The 26093-nt window shown below is 35.4% G+C and overlaps 2 protein-coding genes across 2 annotated transcripts; one reads left to right on the top strand and one right to left on the bottom strand.

Annotated features, from left to right (window-relative positions):
* Window positions 1-5764: 5764 nt before the first annotated feature.
* Window positions 5765-10400, bottom strand: LOC136814477 (uncharacterized). The gene is made up of 6 exons (XM_067071031.1): window positions 9936-10400; window positions 9436-9820; window positions 8826-8943; window positions 7483-7684; window positions 6683-7162; window positions 5765-6271 (listed from the first exon to the last, which is right to left on the bottom strand). The coding sequence occupies exons 1-5, from the start codon at window positions 9956-9958 to the stop codon at window positions 6946-6948; spliced, it is 945 nt and encodes a 314-aa protein (XP_066927132.1). The 5' UTR covers window positions 9959-10400; the 3' UTR covers window positions 5765-6271; window positions 6683-6945.
* A 3293-nt stretch (window positions 10401-13693) lies between these two features.
* Window positions 13694-24118, top strand: LOC136814475 (uncharacterized). Its single transcript, XM_067071028.1, has 8 exons — window positions 13694-13771; window positions 16614-16998; window positions 17301-17418; window positions 18492-18693; window positions 21258-21416; window positions 22429-22551; window positions 23345-23523; window positions 23892-24118. The coding sequence occupies exons 1-8, from the start codon at window positions 13758-13760 to the stop codon at window positions 23909-23911; spliced, it is 1200 nt and encodes a 399-aa protein (XP_066927129.1). The 5' UTR covers window positions 13694-13757; the 3' UTR covers window positions 23912-24118.
* The last annotated feature ends 1975 nt before the right edge of the window (window positions 24119-26093 follow it).

Here is a 26093-nt window from a genome sequence, read left to right as displayed (position 1 = left end):
ATTCCACGGGACAAAAGGGAGAATTGGAGTGACGTCGAAGGAAACAATGGCATCGAAATTCATCAATACTTTGACCCTGAAATATCTGCATTATCAAAGACAATTTTCAAACCAATACAAGTAATGAAATTGCTATCTTTAATCCATGTGTCTGTGTTTTTGTTTGTTTTACTTGCTCATTCGTGATGCCCAATTTCATTTATTTATGCCATCGATCATGTCTTTGTTCGGTTGTTTTTTTGTCATTATGTTTACAGCTGGTCTGGACGAAGACCTATTATTATGCCACATACCTATTGTACTTAGTTTGACCAGCTTTTAAATCTAAATAAATAATCTCTGTAGGCAAAATTGCCAACTTTTCAATTCATCGACGTGCTCTGGACATCAAGCTACCTTTTTAAAGACATGTGTCCCAATTGGTCTGGATATATGAGCTCAACATACAGTGGACAAACGCAACAATAACCATTTCAAAGGGTCCCGTCTAATTGTCGAGAAATAGAGATTTTCTTATGACAATTACGTCGAAAAATAATTATTTGATAAACACTAGAGAAAATACTCGCAATAACTTTCTTACGGGATACGAAAATAATTCTAATGGTTTTTTAAGTGTTAAAATATTTCTCGCAACCGTACGTTAGGAAGATTAATTATCGCGAAATTTTTGGCAGACAGGAATAACCGCGAGCTTTTATTTTAATCTCGACCATCGAAGATAACAGACCTACAAGAACAAGAAACAAAAAGTCCGCATCAGCCAAAGAATGAATAAGTGTTCATTCAATTTCAATGTTTTTGTACAAACTTATGGGTCTGTGACAAGGTTTTCTAGATTTTTACTATTGCATTCAGTGCATTTTTTAATGATTGGACTTGATTCAGTAGAGAAAGTGGTCAGAACAGAACAGAACATTTGGTCATGACAAACCTTCCCAGGCAATTTTGGATCTTTCGATATTGAGTTTCAGTTAAAACAAAGAATAAAGTTTCCTGTTCTATTTTTTTCTTCAGGATTACAGTATAACTTCTGAAGGCGAGAAGATACAACATTCTTCAACCAAAAATGACACATCTCAACTATCGCCAGTACCCCAAAAATAAGTCTGATTACAAATAAACAATCTGATTTCTAAAAAAGTCTTAGCATCTCTTTGAGCTTTGGTGAAATTGACGCTGTTTTCACTTTGTCCGCCCATATTTCTTGGACATCGCTAGCCTGAGCTTAAACTGTGTGTCATTGATCATTGTGATTCTTCATTTAATACGCGAAACGACTAAAATCCCCGTTCTTTTTAGCAAAACTGATGATTTATCTCTTATTTTGTCCCTTTTTTGCTGAATAATAAGAATTGGAAATTTTAAACAAACAAAAGTCAATTCTGAACATTCATTAGTTTCGTATTAACTTTTTTAGAGTATTTTAATTTTTATGTATTTTTAACATCTAAAAAATTTTGATGTAAACTCATTTGAAATTACAACCTGTGAAGATGTAAATAGTGAAGCAATCCTTTGTACGACACATCCTTAGATATTTTTTTTATTGATAAAAAGACGCATGCTACATTCGAAATTATTTGGTCAAAAATGGCGGACCACTAAACAGTAAAATTCTTCTTTTGCTCTTTTTGTAATCTGGGAAAGCAAATATTCTCTTTTGAGAATTTCTGTCGAGAAGTACGAATTAAAAGTCGCTTTTTTCGGGAATGGGAAAATATTTGAGTCATTCCAGGTTACGAAATTACATTCTTTTCGAGAGATTTAATAGCAAAATCGACTCTCTTAAAAGAAGAAAATGATTAAACAACGAAGAGTCCGCCTTTTTCTTGCAATTTAAGCACTTATTTAGTCCTTATCCTGGAATATAATATATTGTGAAAAGTTGCTCTATCCATGAAAATTGAGCCCAGAAAACTTTTTTATTTCCGTGAATTTTCGTCGTCTAACAGAATTACTTTTCGAACACCTAATTAATAAATTTAGTCTTTCCATCAAAATAGATCAGAAAATTAATCCTTTCTCTGCAATATCGAGTTCGTAAAGCTTTCCTATCCAGGAGCTTCAATGAAAATATGTCCATGTAAGAAATGTTTTATCAAAAAATTAGTTCTTTTCGTGTACTTTCCTGTTCTGATAGTCTTTCTTTTCGGAAAGTTTGATGAAAATTTACTCGTTTTATATAAATTTACAAGCAGAATATTATTTTTCTTCGTGAATTTTCGCTGTCTCATAGCAGTTCTTTTCGGACAATTATAAAATAATTCAGGCTTTCCATTAAAGTGAATCAGAAAATTAATCCTTTCCCTGCAGTTTCAAAACCGAAAAGATATCCTTTTCGTAAATTGAAAAGAAACAGGTATTCTTTCCAGTACTTTTCGGAGCAGAAAATGATAACTTTTCGGTTACAGAAAAGAATGGAAATATAATCTTTTCGGAAGGCTTCAAAAGGATACTTTTCGTTCTTATCGTGCACTCGAAAAGAAATCCTTTACGGTGCACGAAAATACCAAGAAAGAAATCCTTTTCTCCCTCTATCGGACATATGAAAAGATGATTTTTCATGCAGTGAAGTTCACTCTCGTTTTGGCACTTTTCGATAATAGTTTTAAATGGTTTCCTATGGAATGGGCCCGGGGGGGGGGAATAGGTTTGCGAGGTGACGGGTATGTCCGAGCCGAAAATCGAAAATCGACCCTTTGAGAGAAAAAATTTTGGTGATTTTGGGACCCTTTGAGAGACTTTTTCCTAAATTTTGGTCCATTTTCACCAAATTTTGGTCAAAATTCTTGGAAATCGTGACCCTTTGAGAGAGAAATTTTTGATTTTTGTGATTTTGGGACCCTTTCAGAGACTAACTTTTGAATTTGTACCCCTTTGAGAGACTTTTGAGGAATGAGAAAAGGTACCCTTATGGCTCGCACATACCCGGCACCCATTTTGCCTAAGTACCCCCCCCCCCCGGGGAATGGGATAACCTGCTCCATCTACTCTATCGTTGCCCAACTATTTCTCGAAATTAAAGTTTCTAAGTCAAGGTTTCTTGTGCATTCAAAGTTCTTTTGTTTGCCCAAATTTTCCCTGGCTCTTCTAAGATAAACTTCTGTAACGGTAAAACATCTTAAATCATCATCAGAAACACCTTGAGATTTCCGAAAATCTAACATATCCCCAATGGACTTGATATAATTCAAAGGCGCTGATGAAGATAATTTCCAATCATTCTCCAAAATTTGCAAAAAGTTTATCAAAATGTTCGGGGACCCTAGACAACAGTCTACATACTCGTTTGTCAGTTCTTTGCCACAGTCATTGTTTCCCGTAGCTTGCATAAAAAATTCTATGGCTCTTTTGGCAATTTGTACAGCCCCCTTGTTGTTCTTTTCGCCACCACGAGTTGTGCTAAGCCAAAGAAAAAATGTTTCTCCGATTCCCTCGTCTATCGAAAACGNAAATTTCAAAGTGAGTCTTTCCAGCGAGATTTTAAGCGAAAAAGTCAAAATGCAAAAAATTGACAAAAATTCACTTTTTGAGATTCTGACCGTTTTTTGACTATTTTTGGTCAACGAGTGATCCAAGAACCTCCAAATTTGGCCCTGTTTTACTTTATTCTGTCTTCTAGTGAGTCGATTTGAAGTTTTACCACTGGGCACCTTTCCATCAGTTCAGTCAGGTCCCCCTTGGCCGCCGCCCACCACGCCCTTCCTAAATCGGGCGGCGCCGAAGGCGCATAAAAGAAAGAGGAGACTCTAAGCTATCCAACGAGCTATATACGAGCTTCTAATTCATTCTAGATCAGAAGATATAAGCCCTTAAAGTTTGAACTAGCAATTTTTAAAAAAAAACTTAGAAAAAAGGACCCTGGCACTCAAAGGGTTAAAGAAAAATTGCAAAAATTATTTTTTTTCTTAAATTTCTCAATTTTTGGCCTAAAATCACTCAAAAATGCTGAAAAACACCAAAAAATCACATTTTCAAATTTTTTTTTCACTTTGTTTAACCCTTTAAGTGCCGATGTCGTATATATACGACATGGGCTATATAGGAGGGCGAAGCCCTCCTGTAATGCCCAGTTTGATTTAGAAATCGTTATTTTTGGTCGAACTCGTAGGAATTAGATTGTCCTTTATGGTCAAGCAAAAAAAATTTCAAAAGTGAGTCTTTCCAGCGAGATTTTAAGCGAAAAAGTCAAAAAAATGCAAAAAATTGACAAAAATTCACTTTTTTGAGATTCTGACCGTTTTTTGACTATTTTTGGTCAACGAGTGATCCAAGAACCTCCAAATTTGGCCCTGTTTTACTTTATTCTGTCTTCTAGTGAGTCGATTTGAAGTTTTACCACTGGGCACCTTTCCATCAGTTCAGTCAGGTCCCCCTTGGCCGCCGCCCACCACGCCCTTCCTAAATCGGGCGGCGCCGAAGGCGCATAAAAGAAAGAGGAGACTCTAAGCTATCCAACGAGCTATATACGAGCTTCTAATTCATTCTAGATCAGAAGATATAAGCCCTTAAAGTTTGAACTAGCAATTTTTAAAAAAAAACTTAGAAAAAAGGACCCTGGCACTCAAAGGGTTAACCTCTACAAACTGGTGTGACGGTGTTATCATTTTTTTCAATATTCGGGATTCGGGGATTCGACCAAAGTTTTGACGGCAAAATGTTAGAAACCCTACAACCCCGCCACCCTTCCACAGGGCTCACACCAACGATATGAAGAGCAGAGGGACATTTTCATTGCACAGTAGTAATTTTTCATTCTTATTTTTCATCGTCCGCCCGTCTGTTACAAGGTTTCCTCGGGATTGGCTAATTCGTTTTTTCTGATGTCTTGCACAACCCACAATGAGGCAAAATGGGAATACAGTACCTAAAATGTGAAGGAGGCCGATTTTTGAGAATTCTTTTTGGGGTCAATTTGGGCAAAAGACTGATCTCGGATCTATAAGAGATGGCCAAATTTTATTCATCGTTAAATACAGATTTTCGTATTTAAGGAAATTCCCTTTTTAAAATCAATTATCACTCAAAGAAGGAATGAAATCAATCGTGTCATTTCTATTGCATTTCTTAATTGAATATCTCCTAGATGGTAGATGTAAACCCCCCCCCTTAATTTCCCCCATAAATGAATGGACTCATACAGGTGATAAAAATCCAGAAGCTATCAAGGCTAATCTCATTGAATTATAAGCCCGAAGGGCTAGAATCGAATCTCCTTCGTAGGATTTGAACAAATCCTACCAAAGTTGTGCGGCCTTGAGCGACCCACCTGTTTTTTATACAAATGACGGATTGAAACTAAAATTTTCCATTAAATTTCAGAAAAAATATCACTCGAAAACAAAGGAATCATCCATCCATCATCAAAAATACGGCGCATATTTTAAGGCTTCACTTTTTCTTGCCTGAGAAAGGTTAGAGATTCAATTTTAGCCCTTTGTGCTTATACTTCAATGGCTAATCTCCTCTCATCAATAAAAAAGAGATGAGGCATGCGAACAAGAGGACAAGTTTATTTGAGGCGTTTAAGATGGCGAAATCGAAGAAAAGAATTCTGATTGATTCATCAATTGATTTGAACGAATTACTGCATTTACTGCATATATATTCCACAAAATAAATGAAGACATTTAAACTGAACGAAAAAATTAAGAATTCTAATACACACAAAATATGCATTTATTCTCCGACATAAAAATTAATACACGAATTTCCTATTAGCAGATTCATGTAAAAGAGTCGCCGAAAAACGTCGAGTAAAGCTCTGATTGGCTAAAAATTGCACACATAAAAATATTTTTCTCAAAATGTCCAGAGTATGAGGTAGTCTTTACATGTCTCAGCCAATCAGAGCTTTACTCGACGTTTTTTTCATGACTTTTTTATATGAATCTGCTAATAGGAAATTCGTGTATTGCTTCAATTCCAGCAGCTCCATCGAGTGTAATTATCGAATGTTCCGAAGACTGAATTATTTCAATCCAGTCAATCATGGTGTTTAAAATTCAGAACGCCACGAGATCAATGCATGAAATCATATGATCCGGGCTTCCACGGCAAAAACGCTTGAAATTTTCACTCTGTCCTGATTGCATTTTTTGAAAAAAGCCATCAAAATTACCACGAGTCAAACAGGGAACGTAAATTTTTCCACTCTTAACCGTCCATTTTCCCAGCAAACACATTATTCGCAGCTGGGCATAAAATGATAATCGGCCATGAGATTGTCACACGTACAATTTCTTCGTAACATATGATATTCATTTCGCTAGAGGTAAAATAAAGATACAATAGAGTTTCCATAATTCTAACAGAAGGAGAAAAAAACCTTCCCCATTTGTGCCTTCAAAGTAATAAATCCGGGTAGTGCAATTCCAATGAAACAAAAAGTATGAGTTTGAGGTAAGCCGTGAGTACTACAAGTAGTATCTCTCAAGGCTCACATTCAAATCATTTCAAATTTAAAATATAATATACTTAAGTTTGAAATGCGAATTAATGGAAATTAAACACTTCGAGTAAACTCCCATCCAATTTATCCAATTTATTCACCGTTTGAAAATCTCAGGAGGATAATCATATTTCATAAATTTTCATCTAAGACGGATAGCAACAGGCAGAAGTGGGCAAAATTTAAAAACTTCTTGAAATCAAGAATAAAAAATGCGTAAAACCTTACTTTGGTTGTAAAGCACATTGACAGCTTCTTGGTTTGAAAACGCTGGGATGTAAATGATGTCATCCAACAAAAATATATTGTTGGTGTTTTGGTCGTTGCCGAATCTGAGCGGTCTTCCTTGAATGGATGACGGGTCCAAACGAGGTTCCATCTCTATCAATTGGTCATCAAAAATGCAGTAATATTGCTTGTAGATGGATCATAAGTCGTTCCAATGAAAGTCCATTCTTTCCAAAATCTGCCATCAGATTTAGAGATCGTACCTAAATCAAAACCGCAAAAGTATCCAGCGGCCATTGGTTCCAGGTAGATATCAAGCCGTATGTCACCAGAGGCAGCAAGTCGCCATGATTGTACGGTGAATCCAGCAGCACCTGATACTCCCTGGCTGCAAATGTGTACGGGAGTTGATGGGCTTTGAATGGTCGAAGCCAAAATGCGAAAGTGACTCCTTTCTGGCAATAAGGTGCATCATAATTTCTGAAAAGTAATTTATCACACGATTTAGCTAATTTCAAATGGTAAATTTTGTGTTTTAGGAGATACATTTTGACCACCCGCACCGGACTCTGGACATGAAGCTTAGTAAATATAGCGTATCATAGGCAATGTATAGTTTTATCTTGTGATTGGTTTGATCTCTATCTAGGTCATTTAGCTTTTTATTTTTTACTCCCAAATGAGAGACATCATTTATTAAAACGTGTAACATCTTGATATAAGCCCTGCTTGTCGCTGATGGGGCGCAGTGTAACCCGCCCTAACATTGACAGATACACCAAGGAAGGTTTTGTCCTTACTTCAAACAAGGCATGTTGGTGTTGTCGATGGTCAAACAATTTGTTGATTTGCATTGAAGAACAGGAGAATCTCTTTCAAGAGTTTCCAGTACAATTCCATCACCACTCTCACTGGTAGCAAGTGTATTTGCGCCAAGTCCAGTATTGGATAAAGTGTAATCATCGAACGTCCAATGACCTGCTTCTTCATGGTGCAACGGGTCTATGGTTGAAAGAAATCACAGATCTTCATGAAAAACGAATGAAACAAATTGGAATTGTAGATCCTTTCAGTTTTTCCTCATTCGGACCATTGTCTACACACGAGGATACGGGTGTACGGGTTTGGCTTTTTCATCAGCCTCTAGGTGTTTAAGGGCTCTGGACATAGTGAAAAATCAATTTCAGAATTTGAAGATAAAACCTTTTGTTTTCGCTGCTTTGACATGTTTAAGAACAAACTGCTTTGAAAAAATAAATTTGAGTAATTACATCATGAGTAATTGAGGAATAAGTGTGGCATGGACCTTAACGTCATAACGACGCTATTCGTATACTTTTCACAAAAAAAGCCTAATCTCCTTGGGGAAATCATTTTATTGTTTCAAACTTTTTTTAAGTAAATGACCAATAATTTCTTTATTTATATATTTTCGGAAATTTTTTTGGCTACATCCCAAGGCCAAAAATGAGGTTTTTTGGAGATTTTAAAGGAAAGATACTTCCACTAAAATTTTCCGAAATTATATTTTTAGATACTAAATAGATCACCTGAACCAAAAAGAATTCCAAAATGTATGATTTTTACCGAGATTACGGCTCTGAAAGGTGAAATACTCTTCTTCGAAAAACTCTTCGTTTTCTTCTTCATTTAATTTTTTCATTTCAATTTTTCGATTTTTAAATTCTAAACAGGTAGGTTTAACAGGACATATAAAAAAAGTTATACATTAATCTTTTCAAAATTCAGAAATTGCCATTTAAGTTGATGTAAAATCGAAAGATTGGGTATGTCCAGAGCTCTTGAGTGTCACTTAGGGAGATGATAAAATGGAAATTTTAAACACATCTAAAACAAGGCTCTACATCTTTAAACAAGTTCCTCTTTCTTTGCTCCCAAATGTCCTGTATTACGCTTTATTCGCCTTATTTTGGTGGTAAAACAGTTTTTTGAGTGATATCAGATTGGCCCGGAAGAAAAACAGAAAGCGAGAAGATACTCAAAAATTATGACAGAGAGCCTTTTTTTTGTTCTTACTCCTTTACAGGAATAATTGCTCTCCATAAGAATTCTGTAACCGCTGGTGGGTCCTCCGAGGTGTTTTTTGGCTATCCAAGGTGCAGTCAAAGACAAAGGAGCTTACCAAGAGTTTGACAGAGTGTTCCAGAGTAACCTGTGCATTTGCAATAACCTTTATCGGTAGAGAAATTCGGATTACAAATTCCTCCATTCTGACATGGATAGCCTTCACAAAACGAATTCTATAATAAAAAAGATCCAATTCATTTCACTCCCCTCCATTACAGCAATTACCACCACTTTCCAACTTCAAAATGAAACAATATATAAAAAACAAGCAATCTCATATGATGCCAGTGGTACTTAATGGGTTCTTTTTGGCACTACAGAAGTGGTCTAAATTAATTTTGCCAATGGAAAACAAGCACGAGGGGTTCGTAAGAGACCCCATGTAAAACCAAGGTGAAAAATTGTAATAGATTTACACGTTTTTTTATAAGAACAAACTATATAAGAACATGGCTTGAATGGCCAAAATGTTAAGAGCAAGTTAAGAACATTTTAAGGCTTTGCAGACCCTACAACACCCAACTTCTTAGGAAAATGGGTAAAAATACTTAAAATGGTGAAAATAAAAACATGTTAAGAATATTTTTAGGCTTGAAACTCGAAAAGTAAAGAACATCCTAAGGCTTCAAAAATTTTGGATTTTCTTATAATAAACGTGTACTTACAAATAAGTGAAAAGAAGTCCATCCTGTGCTCACTATACGCAAAAGTGGAACCCAATAAGTACTATGAGCGTAAATATCATATGTAAACAAATCACATGTCGACGGCGCATTTTCTTGATAAGGGCTCAGATCTCCACTCCTGCAGCCATGTATTCCTATCTTTGTGCATCTTTCGGTACACGCTCTTATGCGTTCTTCTTGTGTTCCTGAGACTTGTAACGTTTCGTTGATCGGCCAAGTAACGTCAATCTTTTGATCGGAAACTTGAGTGAAAGACGCGTGATTTATGGTAAGCGAATCAGAACTCACTTCTTTTTTGCAGTTTGATCGAAAACAAGTTTCTTCAGCTATTGTTTGGTGAAGAAGCAATACCAAAACGGCAAATCTATTTTTAAGAGTAGGAGAGAGTACTTTTCATTTGAATACCATGTCAGCATAGTCATTATGAAGAAAACCGGATCGGATCAAAGAAACAGGGATGTTACATAATACATACTTACATCAGTGGTTTCCTGCTATCCATATCCAAATAATTCTCCACGCTTCAAGTCTGTCTGCTTTCAACCAAACGGGGAATTTTTAGGCTCCCAAAATTTACCTTTCAAAGCAAGTGCTAGTTCGAAAACTCTCTTTAATTTTAAAGGTAAATTGTTGTCTTAGGTCAAGTTTTTAGCTAAACTATCCTGTATATACACAGTATTATGGTGATATAATAGTTGAAATAGTTGAATAGTTCAAATTTGAAAATAATATAATTTTTCAACAATTCCAGCCGCAATTTCATCCATTAGCCAATCAGAGTGAGGCTGTGGTATCAACAATTCAATCAAAGTAGAACCGAAAAACTATACATTGTCATGGAGTCAAAATAAGGGTCTGAATCAAGAAAAAAGAAATATTTATTTCTGATTCATCTGATTTCTCACGGCATCCTCATCACGCTATCAGGCTAATTTTTGCTTTCATGACGATAATCACGAAAATTTCTAAAATTAGAAAATTACTTTATGACACAAAAAAGAGGTTGCACTCTTTGAGAATTATTGATCGTATATTAAAAACGGTAGCAAAAATGTTCATGTTGAATTTTAGAACAGAATTAATTTCACAATGCCATCATTTAAATAAATTCATTGGCTGCGTTTAGACCAACTGGCATTTGTAATTTGGCATTTGCTCATGAGGGATTCGATTTTAATAGCTTTTCCATTGTATTTTCTGTCATGGCATTTAAGGAATCGTCTTTTTAAAGTCATTACTGAAAAGGTGATTCCCTCAAGTTCAACTTTGACAGATCAAACAATGAAAAACATGGAATTTCTCAAAAACTGCAGTCATTAAGACTGAAACTTTTTGCCGTAGGGCTAGGCAATAGCAAATCTTGCAAATTTTACAATCTATAAAAAGATCTGAATAAAAAACGTGCAAATACTTTAAAAAATCAAAAATGTCATTTTTTCTCTTTGTTTTGGTTCCTTTGTTTGATTTGAAATGCCAGAAAAGGGGATTCCTTTGCTCAAAATGGCATTTCAAATGCCAACGAAATGCCAACACGCTGGCATCATTAGGCATTTGACAAACCGAACAATTGCGTGGAACAATAGAATTCAAAAGAATACTGCAAGCAATTACAAATGCCAGGCTGGTCTAAACGCAGCCATCATTGACAATTGTAAAGCGACCCCTCCAGACTAATAATTACCGTAATTTCACCTGTTTATTGTTTTGTATCTCCCAAGAGCATTTTTAATCACTTTTTTTTAAACTTTTTACAGAATAAGTATTTATACCACAGATATCTGTAAAGCCCGAAGGGCTAGATAGGCAACTTTAAGCTTTCTCCAGCAAAAAAAAAGTGAAGCAAAAATTTGACTTTTTAAATTTCGTGCCGATGGATAGGATCTAGCATTTTAATTGTTTTCGGAGCGCGAGATCAAAAAAAGTAGGCGGCAATCGCTATTTCACATCTCTCAAACCGGTGAAATTGCATATTTTAGTCACGTGACTTTGGTAGGAAATCCTTCCAAACCTAGGCTTCACTTTTCGATAAAAGCATCTAGCCCTTCGGGCTTTACAGATCTGTGATTTATACCATCTTGTACAGAGGAATTTTTATACAGGGCGTCCCAAAAAAAGTATAGAGTTCGAACATGATTCTGAGTAGAAGTTTGCTGCGTGTTTAACTAAATTTAACAAAATATATGGACTCCGTGGTGTACAAACGAATTCCTTCTTTTATCGAACTATACCAACCTGGAATAAATTGCCAAAAGATGTCGCTGAGGCAAAGACAGTCAAAGTCTTCAAAGAAAGACTCAATACTGCATGGAGTAAATATCCGAAAAGATTCAACACAAGACAATTGTAAAATACGTATAATCACGATCAGTTCCAGAGGCCCTCGTGCGACTAGAGCTTTGTTACATTATAATAATAATATATACCTACCGACACAATAATGTTTTAATAATAATTTTCAAAACAGTACAATTTTCATGACGTTAAAGTTATTCACCCAGTCATGCTGAATAAGCCGGTCCTTTACATACTATCATGTCCAAGTCCTTCGTAGAAAGTAAACTACCTGATGATTGGAAGACTACACATGTGTCCCCGATCTACAAGAAAGGAAAAAAGAACCTTGCAGAAAATTAAAGGCCCGTTAGTTAAATAACACTGAAGATGAAATTAGACTTCAGCACGATATCGAGGCAATGGAAAAGTGGTCTGATGACTGGTTGTTGAAATTCCATCCTGACAAATGCCACGTGTTGACACTAGAGAAATTCTGGAACATACAACATGCACATCCTTACGAAACCGCTGTCCTAGAACATGTTGATCTCGAAGCGATTATTGATAGTGAATTGAATTTCAACGAGCACATCTACACCAAGATCAAGAAGGCTAACTCGATCGTTGGATTTTGATTAACATGAGCTTCGACTTCCTTTCTCCCGAGATGCTCCGCACACTTTTCTTTGCGTTTGTAAGACCTCATCTTGAGTACGCACAAGCAGTTTGGTCTCCACGGCTGATCAAACACTCTGGTGCAATTGAAAGTGTCTAACGTCCAACGTAGGGCCACAAGACTTGTCGGTGGTTATAGAAACCATTTATTTGAAGAACGTTTACAAGTCGTGAACCTACCCAGCCTCAAGATCTGGCGTAGAATCGGGGATATGGTGGAAGTATATAAGCATCTTAATGTCTATAATAAATCTTCCCTATGTCAGAACTCGTTCCTCGAAATCGCCCTCAACGTCTCGAATTGAAGAGGAATTTTACTGAAGACGGCATTAGAGGATACCAAACGAATTCACTTTACTATAGGAGCATTGATACTTGGAACAGTTGGGCAACCAATGTTGTAAATGTACCGTCCGTAGGGAAATTCAAACTAGAATTGACAAACGAATAGAATGATAAGATCTATAAATTGTTAAGATGTAAGATTGTTTCATAGAGTTCAATAGACATGAGAAATACACTCCTATAAATTAAGTTATTGAGAATTGTTTATAGTAAAAGTTATTCATAAAAGATGTCCCATGACAATTAATATGACACATAGAGAAACTTGATAAACATAAAATTTACAGATTTACAGTAGTGAAACACACACAAGACCTTTCTTTCTATAGAAGGGGTACGAATCGACACTTTTTTTCCGGACACCCTGCACACTACCTGACGATCGCATCAAGCGTGAAACTGGAAGCAGTGTGTTTTTTAATTTTTAACAAATGGAAATATATATAGTACTCGATAGTAGACGTGATAAGTTATTTTCAAATTTGAAAAAAAAATATCAATTTTTCAACAATGGCAGCCGCAATTTCATCCATTAGCCAATCAGAATGAGGCAGTGAAATCAACAATTCAATCAAAGTAGAACCGAAAAAGCATACACTGTCATGGAGTCAAAATAAAAAATAGAAAATAGATTTTGTTGAATGGTCTATAAGCATCTAAGTGAAGAGCTTAATCGACACTTGAAGAACTTATTCATCAGATATGCATGATTGTTATTGCAACAATAACAACTCAAAAGAAATACGCATGAAAAGAAGTTGCGTCCCAGCTGGCACACAACGTTGTTTCAACGTTCATCTAACGTTATATGGACGTTATGAACGTTGTATGGACGTTGAAATAACGTTGTGTGCCGGCTGGGATAAGCTCAATTTCTTCAGTTTCTAAGGTTCTAAGCAAACTCAAAAAAAATATTTTTTCTTCGTCTATTTAGCTATTTATCTTCTATCCTCGATTTTTTTCTGCAGTACCTTCTGGACTTTTTACATCGTTGAGAATTCGAGAAGATGGTCAGAAAAATGTAAGATTTTTAAATTTTTCGCTCGATTACCCTTTAGAATAATTTACAAAAATTCATAAGTCACAGCCATAACAAATTAGTTGATTCTGTCTGTAGACCTTATCGGAGTTTTTCATTTTTCTAAAAAAGCGATGCACTGTGGGATTGTTTCGAGTGTATTACAATAGAATTCCCTCGAGGAATTCCTATAGATTTCTATTGTAATAAACTCGAAATAAAACGTTAGACTCTATCAAAATTGTGAAAAAATCTCAGTTTGTGACGTCAGTGTTCGAGTCGTATGTAAAGCAAACCATTATAAGGGTGTATTCGATCAGTGTGTAACACAACGCTGAAATGCTGAAATGCTAAAAAAATGATAGTGGTGACGCCATAACCTGAACCTTTTATGATATTGATGAAGTCCAAAATCATTCACTATTAATTTGAAGACTTTTTAAGCTCCCTTCAATGTGTTTAAATGATCAAAATAGATGAAAATGGGCAAAAATAGCAATTTTTACCCCCTGAAACCCTGAAAATTGCCAATGATGACGTCACAAACTGAGATTTTTTCACAATTTTGATTGAGTCTAACGTTTTCCATATTTTTAAGGAGTTTTTAAAGATTTTGAAAGTTTTCAAATTGGTTTAAATGGTCAAAACAGGCCAAAAATAGGCAAAAATGGCTGTTTTTTGCCCATTTTTGTTCAGACAAACCCCCGGAAATTTCTTTTCGAAAAAATTAATTTTTCAAATAGTTGTTCTACTTATTTTGAGTATTTCTGCAAAATTTCAAGTCATTTTCTTGGCTAGTTCAAAAGATATTGTCTGATGTTGTTGACAGGAAAACGGCTTCTCCATAGTATTTCTTACCCTGGCGCTTTAGGACCCCCTACTTCAGACCCTCTGGAGACCAAAAGCCCCCTCTAAACGCTATTTACCTTTCGATTCCATAAACAAGTGAAGTTAAGCAACACGAAAATCGTATTGTAATTTAGGACCCCCCTAGGTGGTGCTACCCCGCACTCAGGAGCTGGTCTATATTCTGTTCTATTTTTTAATTTCTCGTTTGCTTTTTTTTCCGATCGGTCGAATCACTACCCCCTGGTTTTAACAATCTTTAAACCGAGCGATTTTCAACATTTTCAGAGCGGGTTACAGAAAAAAAATTTATAGTTATTAGTGCTCTTGACAAATAACAATTCAACATTACATCTTGTTAACCGGTTACTTTTTCGAAGCGGGCTACATGGCTTTTTGCGCAATGCAATTGGTTCGTTTCGCATGACGACGGGCCTACATTGTCCAGAGTTGCCCGTCGTTAGGAAAATTCATTGTGACGTCACTTTTTCAAAGGAAAATGAACAATGCGTTGACATCATTTCTCTCATTTTTTATTTCTGACGTCAGAAATTATAGCAATTTTTTATCTCTTTTCGCTTGTTTTTTCTGCTTTATTTCGCTATTTTTCCTGGATAAAGCGCTAAAAATCAATCAAAGTTGAAGGAAACGGTTAACAAATACAATAATGACCGGTTTTTTCGGGCTGTACTGAAAATATTGCCCTCGGTCCACGCAACAACCTCGCAAGCTCGGTCGTTACTTGACCTCGGGCAATATTTCTCAGTACAGCCCTCACTAACCGGTCATTATTGTATTAATAATCATTATAAAAAAACCCTGGTCTGATAATGCATTTTTTTAGCTTTATTGTCAAATTTTCTTTTATTGTAAATAAAAGGCGAGTTGCGATTTGCATACTTTTTGATCACGTTACCATTTTTGACTCTTGGGATTGGTTTATTTCCTAGTCGCATGATCAAAAACTATACAAAAACAATCTATTTAAGGGCTCTGACCATAGTGAATTTTTCATAATTGCCGTGTTTAAAATGTGTTTTCTGACTGATGTAACCAACAAAACTATGACATGTTATACATTTTCTGTTAGACAAACTATTCTTGAATCTGAAATTTCAAAAATTGCATTGAAAAAATTTGATGAAGAAGAAAATGAAGACTTTTGCGAGGAAGATTATTTCAACTTTGAAGAGCTTAGTTTCGGCAAAGAAAAAACATTTTGAAAATTTTTTCGCAGTAGATGGTGTATCTTTTACCGAACAATAAAAACTTTTGCTGAAAATTTTTGTAAATGCTTCTTTGTCTCGAAATCTTCAAAATAGTGGTTTTTCATCAATTTTTCATCTGGATTTTGCTTAAAAAACAGTCATAACTTTTGACACATCTTTTTAGAAAAATTTTCCGCAAAATTTAAAATAGTTCAATTCTTTGCGGACAGTGTAAAGACATTTTGAAACAAAAAGTTTAATTACCCATTAAAACTTAGCACTTTTTATAAAAGAAGGTGATGCAACATATTATCAACGTCTTTTTAAAGTTCATAACGTCATTTCTACAATTAAATTCTTAATTACTCTGCAATTTATAAATGTAATTCTTTGTTGAAAGTGTTGAAAGAACCTAAAACATAACTTTTATGTTCAAATACTAAAATCAATTTTCCGACTATGGTCAGAGCCCTTAAGGGGAAAAAACTAACTTTTATAGCTGTTACTTTAATGGGATAAACGACAAAACGACGATAGAAATTTTGAATTTTTGCGAATCGAAAAAAGATTTCAAATTTTTCGCAGGTATTTGATTTCACAGAGGCCCTTCCGAAATTTCCATTGGGACTTATTAATCTCACAGATTTTCGCGAAATTTAATCTTCGCGAAAGTTTATCCCATTAAAGTAACAATAGAAAGAAAAAAAGCACTCCAGACCGGTTTTTTTTCATAATGACTATGCTGACATGGTATTCAAATGAAAAATACTCTCTCCTACTCTTAAAAATAGATTTGCCGTTTTGGCATTGCTCGTTCACCAAACAATAGCTGCAGAAACTTGTTTTCGATCAAACTGCAAAAAAGAAGGGAGTTCTGATTCGCTTACCATAAATCACGCGTCTTTCACTCAAGTTCCCGATCAAAAGATTGACCCTGCTTGGCCAATCAACGAAACGTTACAAGTCTCGGGAACACAAGAAGAACGCATAAGAGCGTGCACTGAAAGATGCACAAAGATAGGAATACATGGCTGCAGGAGTGGAAATCTGAGCCCTTATCAAGAAAACGCACCGTCAACATGTGATTTGTTTACATATGGTATTTACGCTCATAGTATTCATTTGGTTCCACTTTTGCGTATAGTGAGCACAGGATGGACCTCTTTTCACTTGTTTGTAAGTAAATCTATTGCAGTTTTTTTTCACTTGGTTTCACATGTCGTCTCCTATGAATCCTTCGTTTTTGTATACCATGGGCAAAATTAATTTAGACCACTTATTTAATGTTTGGACCGTGGTTCAATTTGCTAAGAAGTAACTAACTAAGAATGTACTTCTGTAGTGCCAAAAAGAACCCATTAAGTACCACTGGCATCATAATGGGATTGCTTGTTTTTTACATATTGTTTCATTTTGAAGTTAGGTGGTGATTACCATAATGGAGAGAAGTGAACTGAATTTGATCATTTTTACCGTAGAATTCGTTTTGTGAAGGCTATCCATGTCAGAATGGAGGAATTTGTTATCCGCATTTCCTCACTGATGAAGGTTATTGCAAATGCACAGGTTACTCTGGAACGCTCTGTCAAACTCTCGGTAAGCTCCTTTGTCTTTGACTGCACCTTGGATAGCCAAAGAACACCTTGGCTTTCATCACCCTAAGTGAAATTTAACCCTATTACTCTCGGGTACCTAATAGCCTGGGGGGGGTGGGGGTTCGGAATAAGCGAAATTAGGGCAAAAGAGGGAGCTTTCAAAAACATTTTCCCAAAAATTAATAAGCGGGGGGGGGAGGGTTGGAATAAAAATGTCCTGGGTGGAAAATTTTCGAAAAATTAATTAGCAGGGGGACGGCTATTAGGTACCCGAGAGTAACCCCAGGGGGGTAGAATCTACACATTTATGTATATCTCAGAGCCATTTTTTTAAACGACTTGAAACTTTTTGACTTTCAATAAAATCTTATTAAGAGTACATGTGTAAAATTTTAGGGTGAATCAGGATTTATCAGGTTTTATGACTTATATTGTGAAACATGACATAAAACCTAGCTAAAATCGCTTAAAACACAATATTTCATATTCAATAATTTTCAAATTTTGACACGTGATAGGCATTAATAATATAAATTTGAAAAAATAAAATTTCTTGTTTGAAAATCATGACGTCAACATTTATGACGTCATCAAATTTTGAAAATCTTACTCATCTTCAGCATAGATTTTTAAGAAAAAATCTTTATGGAGAATGCAAAACTGGCAATTATGTTAAAGGGCAGCCTTTTATCTTTCAGAATCTTCAAACAAAATGTAAATACCTTCATTGTTCGACTGTGACAGACACTTTTGTAAACCATATATTTCGATTTTTTCCGACAGGTGGAAATTTTGTGACGACGCCATCACTTTTTGAGTTACGTTATGGAATTCTTTTTTCTTCCTTGAAATTTGTGTCATGATGGAAAACATCCGTACTGTAATTTCATGACCATAGCACTTCTAGATAAAAAATAATCAAGGAAAATCATAAAGACTGATGAAAAAACCAAACTTTTACGCCCGTATACTCGTGTGTAGAATATGGTTCAAATGAGGAATAAATAAAAGGATCTACAATTCCAATTTGTTTCATTCCTTTTCATCAAGATCTGTGATTTCTTTCAACCATAGACCCGTTGCACCATGAAGAAGCAGGTCATTGGACGTTCGATGATTACACTTTATCCAATACTGGAATTGGTGCAAATACACTCGCTACCAGTGAGAGTGGTGATGGAATAGTATTAGAAACTCTTGAGCGAGATTCTCCTGTTCTTCAATGTCAAACAACAAATTGTCTGACCATCGACAACACCAATATGCCTTGTTTGAAGTAAGAATAAACAGGCATTCTTTTAAATGGAAATGTCATACTTATAAGAAAAGTAGTAGCGTTTTGGTAAACTATGATTCGGGGCGAAACTGTTTATGTAACAAAACATTTTAATGAGTTAAACTCAGGGGAAAGGGGGTTCAATCAAGAAAAACGTTCTGCTGGCCAGGGTCCGATATAGAATCTGAGAGGGTCAACTTTTGATTATTTCGGACAATTTTCAGGGTGGAAATTAGGAAATTTTTTGATTTTGCATCTTCTTATAGTCAATTTTGACTACTTTTATAGGGTGAAAATTGGATTATTTTAGCTTGTTTTGATAGGGTCTCTAATTTACCAAACATGTACATTTGACAGGGGGTACAATCAAAGTGATAACTCTGAGTTCTAACGCTAGACTTAAGACTTAAGGTGCTTAGGATCTGAGGAACTAAAAGTCCAAGAATGGTTCAATAGGGCTCAGAATATAGCCTGGAAGTCTATAAACCCTCCCGAATTGACATATTCGAATAAACTTATCAATTTTTCCGAAAGCAATTTTTTCGCCCGAACTTTAAATTGCTGAAAACGAGGAATTAACCAAATTCGAACCAAAATTCCCAATATATTTTGACCGAGATTGTACTTTCCAAACTCTAGAGGCACCTCTCCGTCGGCTTTTAAGGTCGGTTACCCCATCCCCCAGTGCCTGTGTATCTCTTAAAATGATGTAATTTATGCATTTTATAATTTTTCATTCTGATGAATAGCATACCGCAGTAATTCTAAAAACAAACATCAAAATTACTGTGGCTGTTTTTCCGGCGGCTTAAACTAACAGGATTAACAGGATTAACAGAAGGTGTAATAAAACGCTGAATAGCCCAAAACTAGTCATATAAGCTGTGGATGAAAAGAGATAGTTATACACGTTTATGTTTTCTTTTGTAAAAAATAATTTCATCTCCCACGGCAAATCTTTTGTATTTCCTGATCCACCTATCCTCGCTCTTTTTTTCTCTCATACATGCCCTCGACCATGTATTAGTGGATTAGAAAATTATATGAATAGTTTGGGGTATTTTTCCACTGACGGCTTAAGCTAATTGGATTAATGTAACTTTTTGATAAAATGATGAATAGCCAAACCAGCTCAAACTTATTCATAAAAATTTTGGACGAAAAGAGATGGTTACACGTTAATTTTTTTTTTAAGAAAAATATTGTATTTCCCAAAGCAACACAGAAGAAAAACCGTTCGTGTCCGGAAAAAAGTATCGAGTCGTATCACTTCTACAGGGTGTCCCTAATTAAAGTATCGAGTCGAAACACAACTATGAGTAGCAAGTTTTATGTGCATGTTCACAAAATTGTATTTTAAGCTCTCCCTCTTTTTTCTTTGTCATTACGATTAATTTATACGTTGTAACTACCTTTTGTAATAAGCCTGTGTGATGGAGAACGTTCTTATATTTTAGCGATAACACACACAAACTTTTCTACTCAATCGCATGTTCAGACTCGATACTTTAATTAGGGACACCCTGTATAAAAAGAAAGTTCATATATGTGTTTCACTAAATTTGCAATGTTTATCAAAGTTTATCTTTTTGTCATATTAATTGTCAGGAGACATATTTGATATGAATAACTTTACAAAATACAATTCTAAATAACTTTAACGTCATAAAAATTGTAAAGAAAGTAAATTCTTTTTAATCATAATGACTGTTGTAAAAACAATTATTGTGTTGGTATATATTGTCTTACATTTTGTTAAACACAACAACAACCTTCTACTCCGAATCATGTTCGAACTCGATACTTTTTTGCGGACACCCTGTACATGGTCGAGGGCGTGTATGAGAAAACAAAAGAGCGAGGATAAGCGGATCAGGAAATACAAAAGATTTTTCGGTTTTCTCATGTGGCTGCATTTAGACCAGCCTGGCATTTGTAATTGCTGGCAGTATTCTTTTGAATTCTATTGTTCCGCGCAATTGTTCGGTTTTTCAAATGCCTAATGATGCCAGCGTGTTGGCATTTGAAATGCCATTTTGAGCAAAGGAATCCCCTTTTCTGGCATTTCAAATCAAACAAAGGAACCAAAACAAAGAGAAAAAATGACATTTTTGATTTTTTAAAGTATTTGCACGTTTTTTATTCAGTTCTTTCTATAGATTGTAAAAGTTGCAAGATTTGCCATAGCCTAGCCCTACGGCAAAAAGTTTCAGTTTTAATGACTGCAGTTTTTGAGAAATTTCATGCTTTTCATTGTTTGATCTGTCAAAGTTGAACTTAAGGGAATCACCTTTTCAGTAATGACTCTAAAAAGACGATTCCTTAAATGCCATGACAGAAAATACAAGTAATAACTTGCACGAATCAAGACGAAAAGGATTGTGGGATTGAATTTCGGTCAACTGTTAAAAGTAATAATTATGACGTTTGTATAGCGGTGTGCTATTGAAATCTTTCTCATATGACATATGTTAGAGTGTTCTGTGGGTCACATATACTTCACGCACAAATAATTCGAAAGAATATAACACTCAAAAAGAGCTCTCTTTATCCTTTTACAATAGGGATTACACATCCCCGTATGGATGCACCACTGGAGTGACTTTTGGTTTCTGGTTGCGACCTCTCTGGAAAACAACAGGAGGATCATTCAATTACCTCATTCAGGGAAAAGCAACCAAACAAGGATTAACTTTTAATTCAGTTACCAACAGTGACATCCGGTAAGATATCAAGATTCCCTAAAATTCCTACAGCAAGTATCACAAGTATACTACACTGTGACGACGAACCACGATTCTTTTGAGCACGCATCCAACAAACGAGATTAAAAGTCAGTCCTGGCAGTTTAGATTTCAGGTATCCCCTTTGTTGAGTAGGTCTATTTTGGGAAAATAAACCCTCTGGATTGTTTTTTCATTTTTTCACATGAATTAGTTTTTCTCATTCTATGACTACCTTGGATTTTTCGACCTTGTTTTACTGACCACCCTGGGTTTTCAACCTCATTTTACTGACATCCCTGGACTTTTACACTTGAAAAACTACCCCTTTGGATTTTTAAGAACACTCTACTCGTCACACCTCCTCAACATAGGAGGGTACCAGACTATTTCTCAAATAACCCATTATGTGTCACAACACTTTGCAACTAACACCATGGATTTCTAAATTCAAGGACGGTAGCAGATGTCCTTTGACGTAAAAATCCTATGGCCTCAAAATATAGATGTCCCTGAATTGTGATGTCAATTGGTTTACAAATATCTAATTTAAATCGGCATGATTTTTATCACAGATAGATGTTGGTACAATACTTAAACCCTAATGGCAACCCCATTGCAAGCAGTATTAGCATCGTCAAAAGAGAGCCAAGGGACAAGGTCCGAGTTTGTGAATTTCAAAGATATTTTTGTTGGGTGATTTCGGTCATCGTTTATTAGGGGAAAAATTGACGAAATGACGTAACCAAATCCCAGCTGACATGTCCATCTAATGTCAACTTGACGTCCCTAACGTCCATATAACGTTAAATGAACGTTCAAACAACGTTGTGTTATTGTTGGGATTGAAACTCCGCTACTCTATACTTACTTTGTACCAGAGTGTATCTCAAGTATATCGCTTGGTACTCTTGCATTGTCTTTCTGAAAATAATTTCCGTACGGAAACCTCTGTGCTGAAGTAGATATCGGGTCTGTGTACGGACTACTATACACTAATTCTGTTTCATAGTCTTCATATCGAAACATCAAGCACACGACACATGTGTACCTTACCATTTGCAACCTATAAACCCAACTGGTTCAAAGAATGGACTTTTATTGCAGTGACCTGGGACCCTACAAACAGAAAATGGTGAGTGATTTTGGAGACGTCAGGTTTAGCAATAACAACAGATAGATACTTTAACAAGATAAATTTTAAGAGGTTTAATTTTGCGTTTTGGCGGAAATTAATTACAAGTAAGTAATTTTAGTAGTAGCCTTATAAAGCAATGCGAGTGATGATGATTCTCGTCATGATATCTTCACATCACGCAAAATGTACCTCTCACAGTTAAGGATTATACATTTCACGCTAGAAAAAATTAACTCCAGTCGGAATAGACACTCGATCTGAAAACTACCATACACGTTTTTTGTTTATAAGAACATCCAAAATTTTTGAAGCCTTCGGATGTTCTTAACTTTTTTAGTTTTAAGCCTAAAAACTTTCTTAGCATGTTCAATATTTTTTAGGCATTTTTGTCCCATATTCCTAAGAAATTGGGAAGAGCTCCAAAAGCCTTAAAATGTTCTTCACTTGTTCTTAACATTTTGGCAATCGAAGCCTTATGTTCTTATATAGTTTGTTCTTATCAAAAAAAGTGTATGTGCGAATAAAAAAATGAGAATGTATTTTTAGAGTAGCATTTCGTTGTTTCTAAATAGTGGTTATAAATAGACCTTATCGGAGTTTTGATTTTTCTAAAAAAGTGATGCATTGTGGGATTGTTTCGAGTGTATTACAATAGAAATCTCCTAGGAATTCCTCGAGAGAATTCTATTGTAATACACTCGAAACAATCCCACAATGCATCGCTTTTTTAGAAAATCAAAAACTCCGATAAGGTCTATTGTCGGACTTTCTTTCTTTTTATGTCAATCAGGGAATGCATCATGGACAATCACATCATTCAAATAACAAGTTCATCAGTGACCTCATCTTCGAATGGTCCGATCGTTTTCGGCAATCAAGGAAGCGATGAAACTAAATTTTTGATGGACGATGTCGTATACTATCCTATGTATTCAACTCCCGAAATGATTTCTGCTGTAATGGATTTGAGTAAGTAAATAATTGGCCATCCCAGTTCCTTAGTTCACTTACGAAAATTTATATCGCAAATTAAATTGCATCAGCCCCCCCCCCTTAAAGGGGTTTTTTAAAACCAGAACATTTTGAGAAACTTTGAAGTTAAGAAAGCAGAATTAAGTCTCTAAGTTAAACATTTCGCAATCACAAACCTACACTATTTTCCAATTGTGCGCCTTCAGGCCCGAGACTTCAGCCTCCCAACTTTGAGAAAATGAATTTTTTTTCTCAAATATCTAGCGAATTTATCTCGTTTTGAGCCTTCAGCCTTCCAAATTTTATGGTTGTACCGCTGGGTCTGGGCCTTATACTTATCTAATTTATTTCCTTGTCATTTTCAGCGAAATCAGGACGAAATTAATGGTAACAAGCTAAATGAAGCGGCATAAAGGAAATTCTTTGAAACAATATACCAGAAAAAGTTCATTTGAAGTCATCCAATAAGCTGGATGAAGGAGAAAACATTAGAGCGATTGTTACATTTGTTTTGGACAGAAAGAGGCCCATCTGATTGGGCTTTTCCAGCCGTGTCAAAAACCGTTAACCCCCTAGATATCCGATATCCTCAACAGGGGGGGGGTGGTGGGGTATCTAGAGGTTAACGATTTTTGTTCAAAAGTGGATAACCAGGGGGTTAAGTATCTACAAGGGAGCGGATATCCAGCGGGTAAAGCGTCTTTTCAAGTAAAAAATACGATATCCAGGGGTAAGCATCTGTATAAGACAGGATATCCAGGGGGTTGAGCATATTTTTAAGAGTTGATCTTTACTAATAAAGTAGGATATCCAGGGGGTTCGATACTTCGAAAAATCAATATCCTCAACAGTCTGCAACAGTGGGAGTAATTATTTTTCTCTGGAAAAGCCCATCTGATTATTTTGACTACTGGACTCTAGCGTTTGATCAGTTGCTCAAAAAATGCTAAATGAGACAGGAAAGTTATTGGTTAAAATGGAGCGATGAAATCCCTATTACGATAATTTCGTCAGCATAGAATATTCATACATGTGAAATAATTTATTATATTGCACATATATAAACCATACACCTGAAATGCACCTGCAATGCACCAGAAATGATTACTTTAGGCGTAAAACTTTCGCGAGCAGAAACTTTCGCGAATTTGAGGAAAGAATGTTAATCGCAAGCATAAACTTTCGCAAACCGTTGGATAAAAATGAGAATTTTCGAATCAAATTGCCTTCAAAGTGAAGAATTTTCCTTAAATCCGATAAAAACTTTAAAAGGGCATTAAAATGAGGTTAGAAAGATTTTTAATTTTTTTGAGAATTTTTCGCGAGCATAAAATTTCGCGAATTTGTTAAGAATTTTTAAAGACATTTGCTTTCGCGAAAACGAAAATCTCCAAAGTTTCTGCTCGCGAAAGTTTATACGCCTAAAGTAGTTTTAAACTAAAGTCTATTCACGATAAGTGTACACTCTTTTTTACCTGTAACTAGCACTTCTCTACAACATCTTCATTTTTTTCTTCTTCATTTTCATCTTCGTTTTTAGAATTCTTTTAAAGACTTTTTTACTTCAAATTGTTCCACTCACAAATATCTCTACAACGATACTAAATTTATAAAGATTGAAGAATTCCCTCAAAAGTTATAAGTAAAAGAAAACAGAGTGCACACTTATCGTGAACAGACTTTAGTTAGTTCGTTTATCTTAATTGAATGTTGACAAAAAAACCTTGGTTTCCTGTAACGTCTTCCCCCATTATAAACCTGCAGAATATTTTGATAATGAGTTAGGGACGTTACACTCACACACCTAGATATCATGCTAATGCACAAAAAATATGACCTTGTAAGATTTATAAAATTGTACAATTTTTTCAAAAAATTTCAAGAATTACAAGGCTCAATTTTATCCTTCAGCGACACCATAGGCTGCTGGCATCTACAAACAGATTCATGCTCTCTAATCTTTTCCTGAAAAATCAACATTTTGGAGCTGGATTTCGGCATTTGACTTTTCGGGATAAATTCGGAAATTGTTGGAATAAAGCATTCCGGCAAATCCAATTTCGATCCTTTTGTGAAAAGGTTCGATGACGTCGTTAAATGTCTATTAATTTTCGTTTTGGAATTGGTCTTAAGTCTTGAGAGATGCCCCCTTGAAGCAAGACCATCAGAGATATCTGTTTGCATGACTGCTTTTGAAGGACCTGAATGACCAGGTCGTGACTTTATTAAATCGCAGGGCATCACATCTACAATGATGGTCGAAATATATTGAGATTTTAGTGCATTTTAACGTTTTTCAGAATTTAAAGTTCAGGCGAGAATTGCAGTTTCAGTACTTCCACTTGCTTTTTATTGAATATTTCGATTTTGGAGGGGTTCGGTGGCTTCTAGGCTATATTCCAAGCCTTATTAATTTGAGCTTTTAAATCCTGAGATCCTAAGGTCTTGAGTTAAAACTCTACTTTCCAACTGTAGTTTAACGCGCTGAAAAATCATTTATGATGTTTAAAATTTGTCTCAAGTATTTTGTCCATTATTGTACCGAAACTGTTTTCACATTTTGCAAA

Source organism: Clytia hemisphaerica, unplaced genomic scaffold (genome assembly GCF_902728285.1).
Source record: "Clytia hemisphaerica strain Z4C2 unplaced genomic scaffold, Clytia hemisphaerica genome assembly, whole genome shotgun sequence".
NCBI lineage: Eukaryota > Metazoa > Cnidaria > Hydrozoa > Leptothecata > Clytiidae > Clytia > Clytia hemisphaerica.
Note: the sequence above shows the minus strand (reverse complement) of the source record. Positions and strands in the feature narration are given on the sequence as shown.

Excerpts from the sequence above, each read along its gene's own strand:
- LOC136814477 (XM_067071031.1), bottom strand. The coding sequence starts at position 9,958 with ATGGATAGCAGGAAACCACTGAT. Across the intron at positions 9,821-9,935 it reads GATAGCAGGAAACCACTGAT|ATTTGCCGTTTTGGTATTGC; the intron begins GTAAGTATGTAT and ends TCTTAAAAATAG. Across the intron at positions 8,944-9,435 it reads GGACTTCTTTTCACTTATTT|AATTCGTTTTGTGAAGGCTA; the intron begins GTAAGTACACGT and ends TTTTTATTATAG.
- LOC136814475 (XM_067071028.1), top strand. Across the intron at positions 16,999-17,300 it reads GGACCTCTTTTCACTTGTTT|AATTCGTTTTGTGAAGGCTA; the intron begins GTAAGTAAATCT and ends TTTTTACCGTAG. Across the intron at positions 23,524-23,891 it reads TTCTGCTGTAATGGATTTGA|CGAAATCAGGACGAAATTAA; the intron begins GTAAGTAAATAA and ends TGTCATTTTCAG.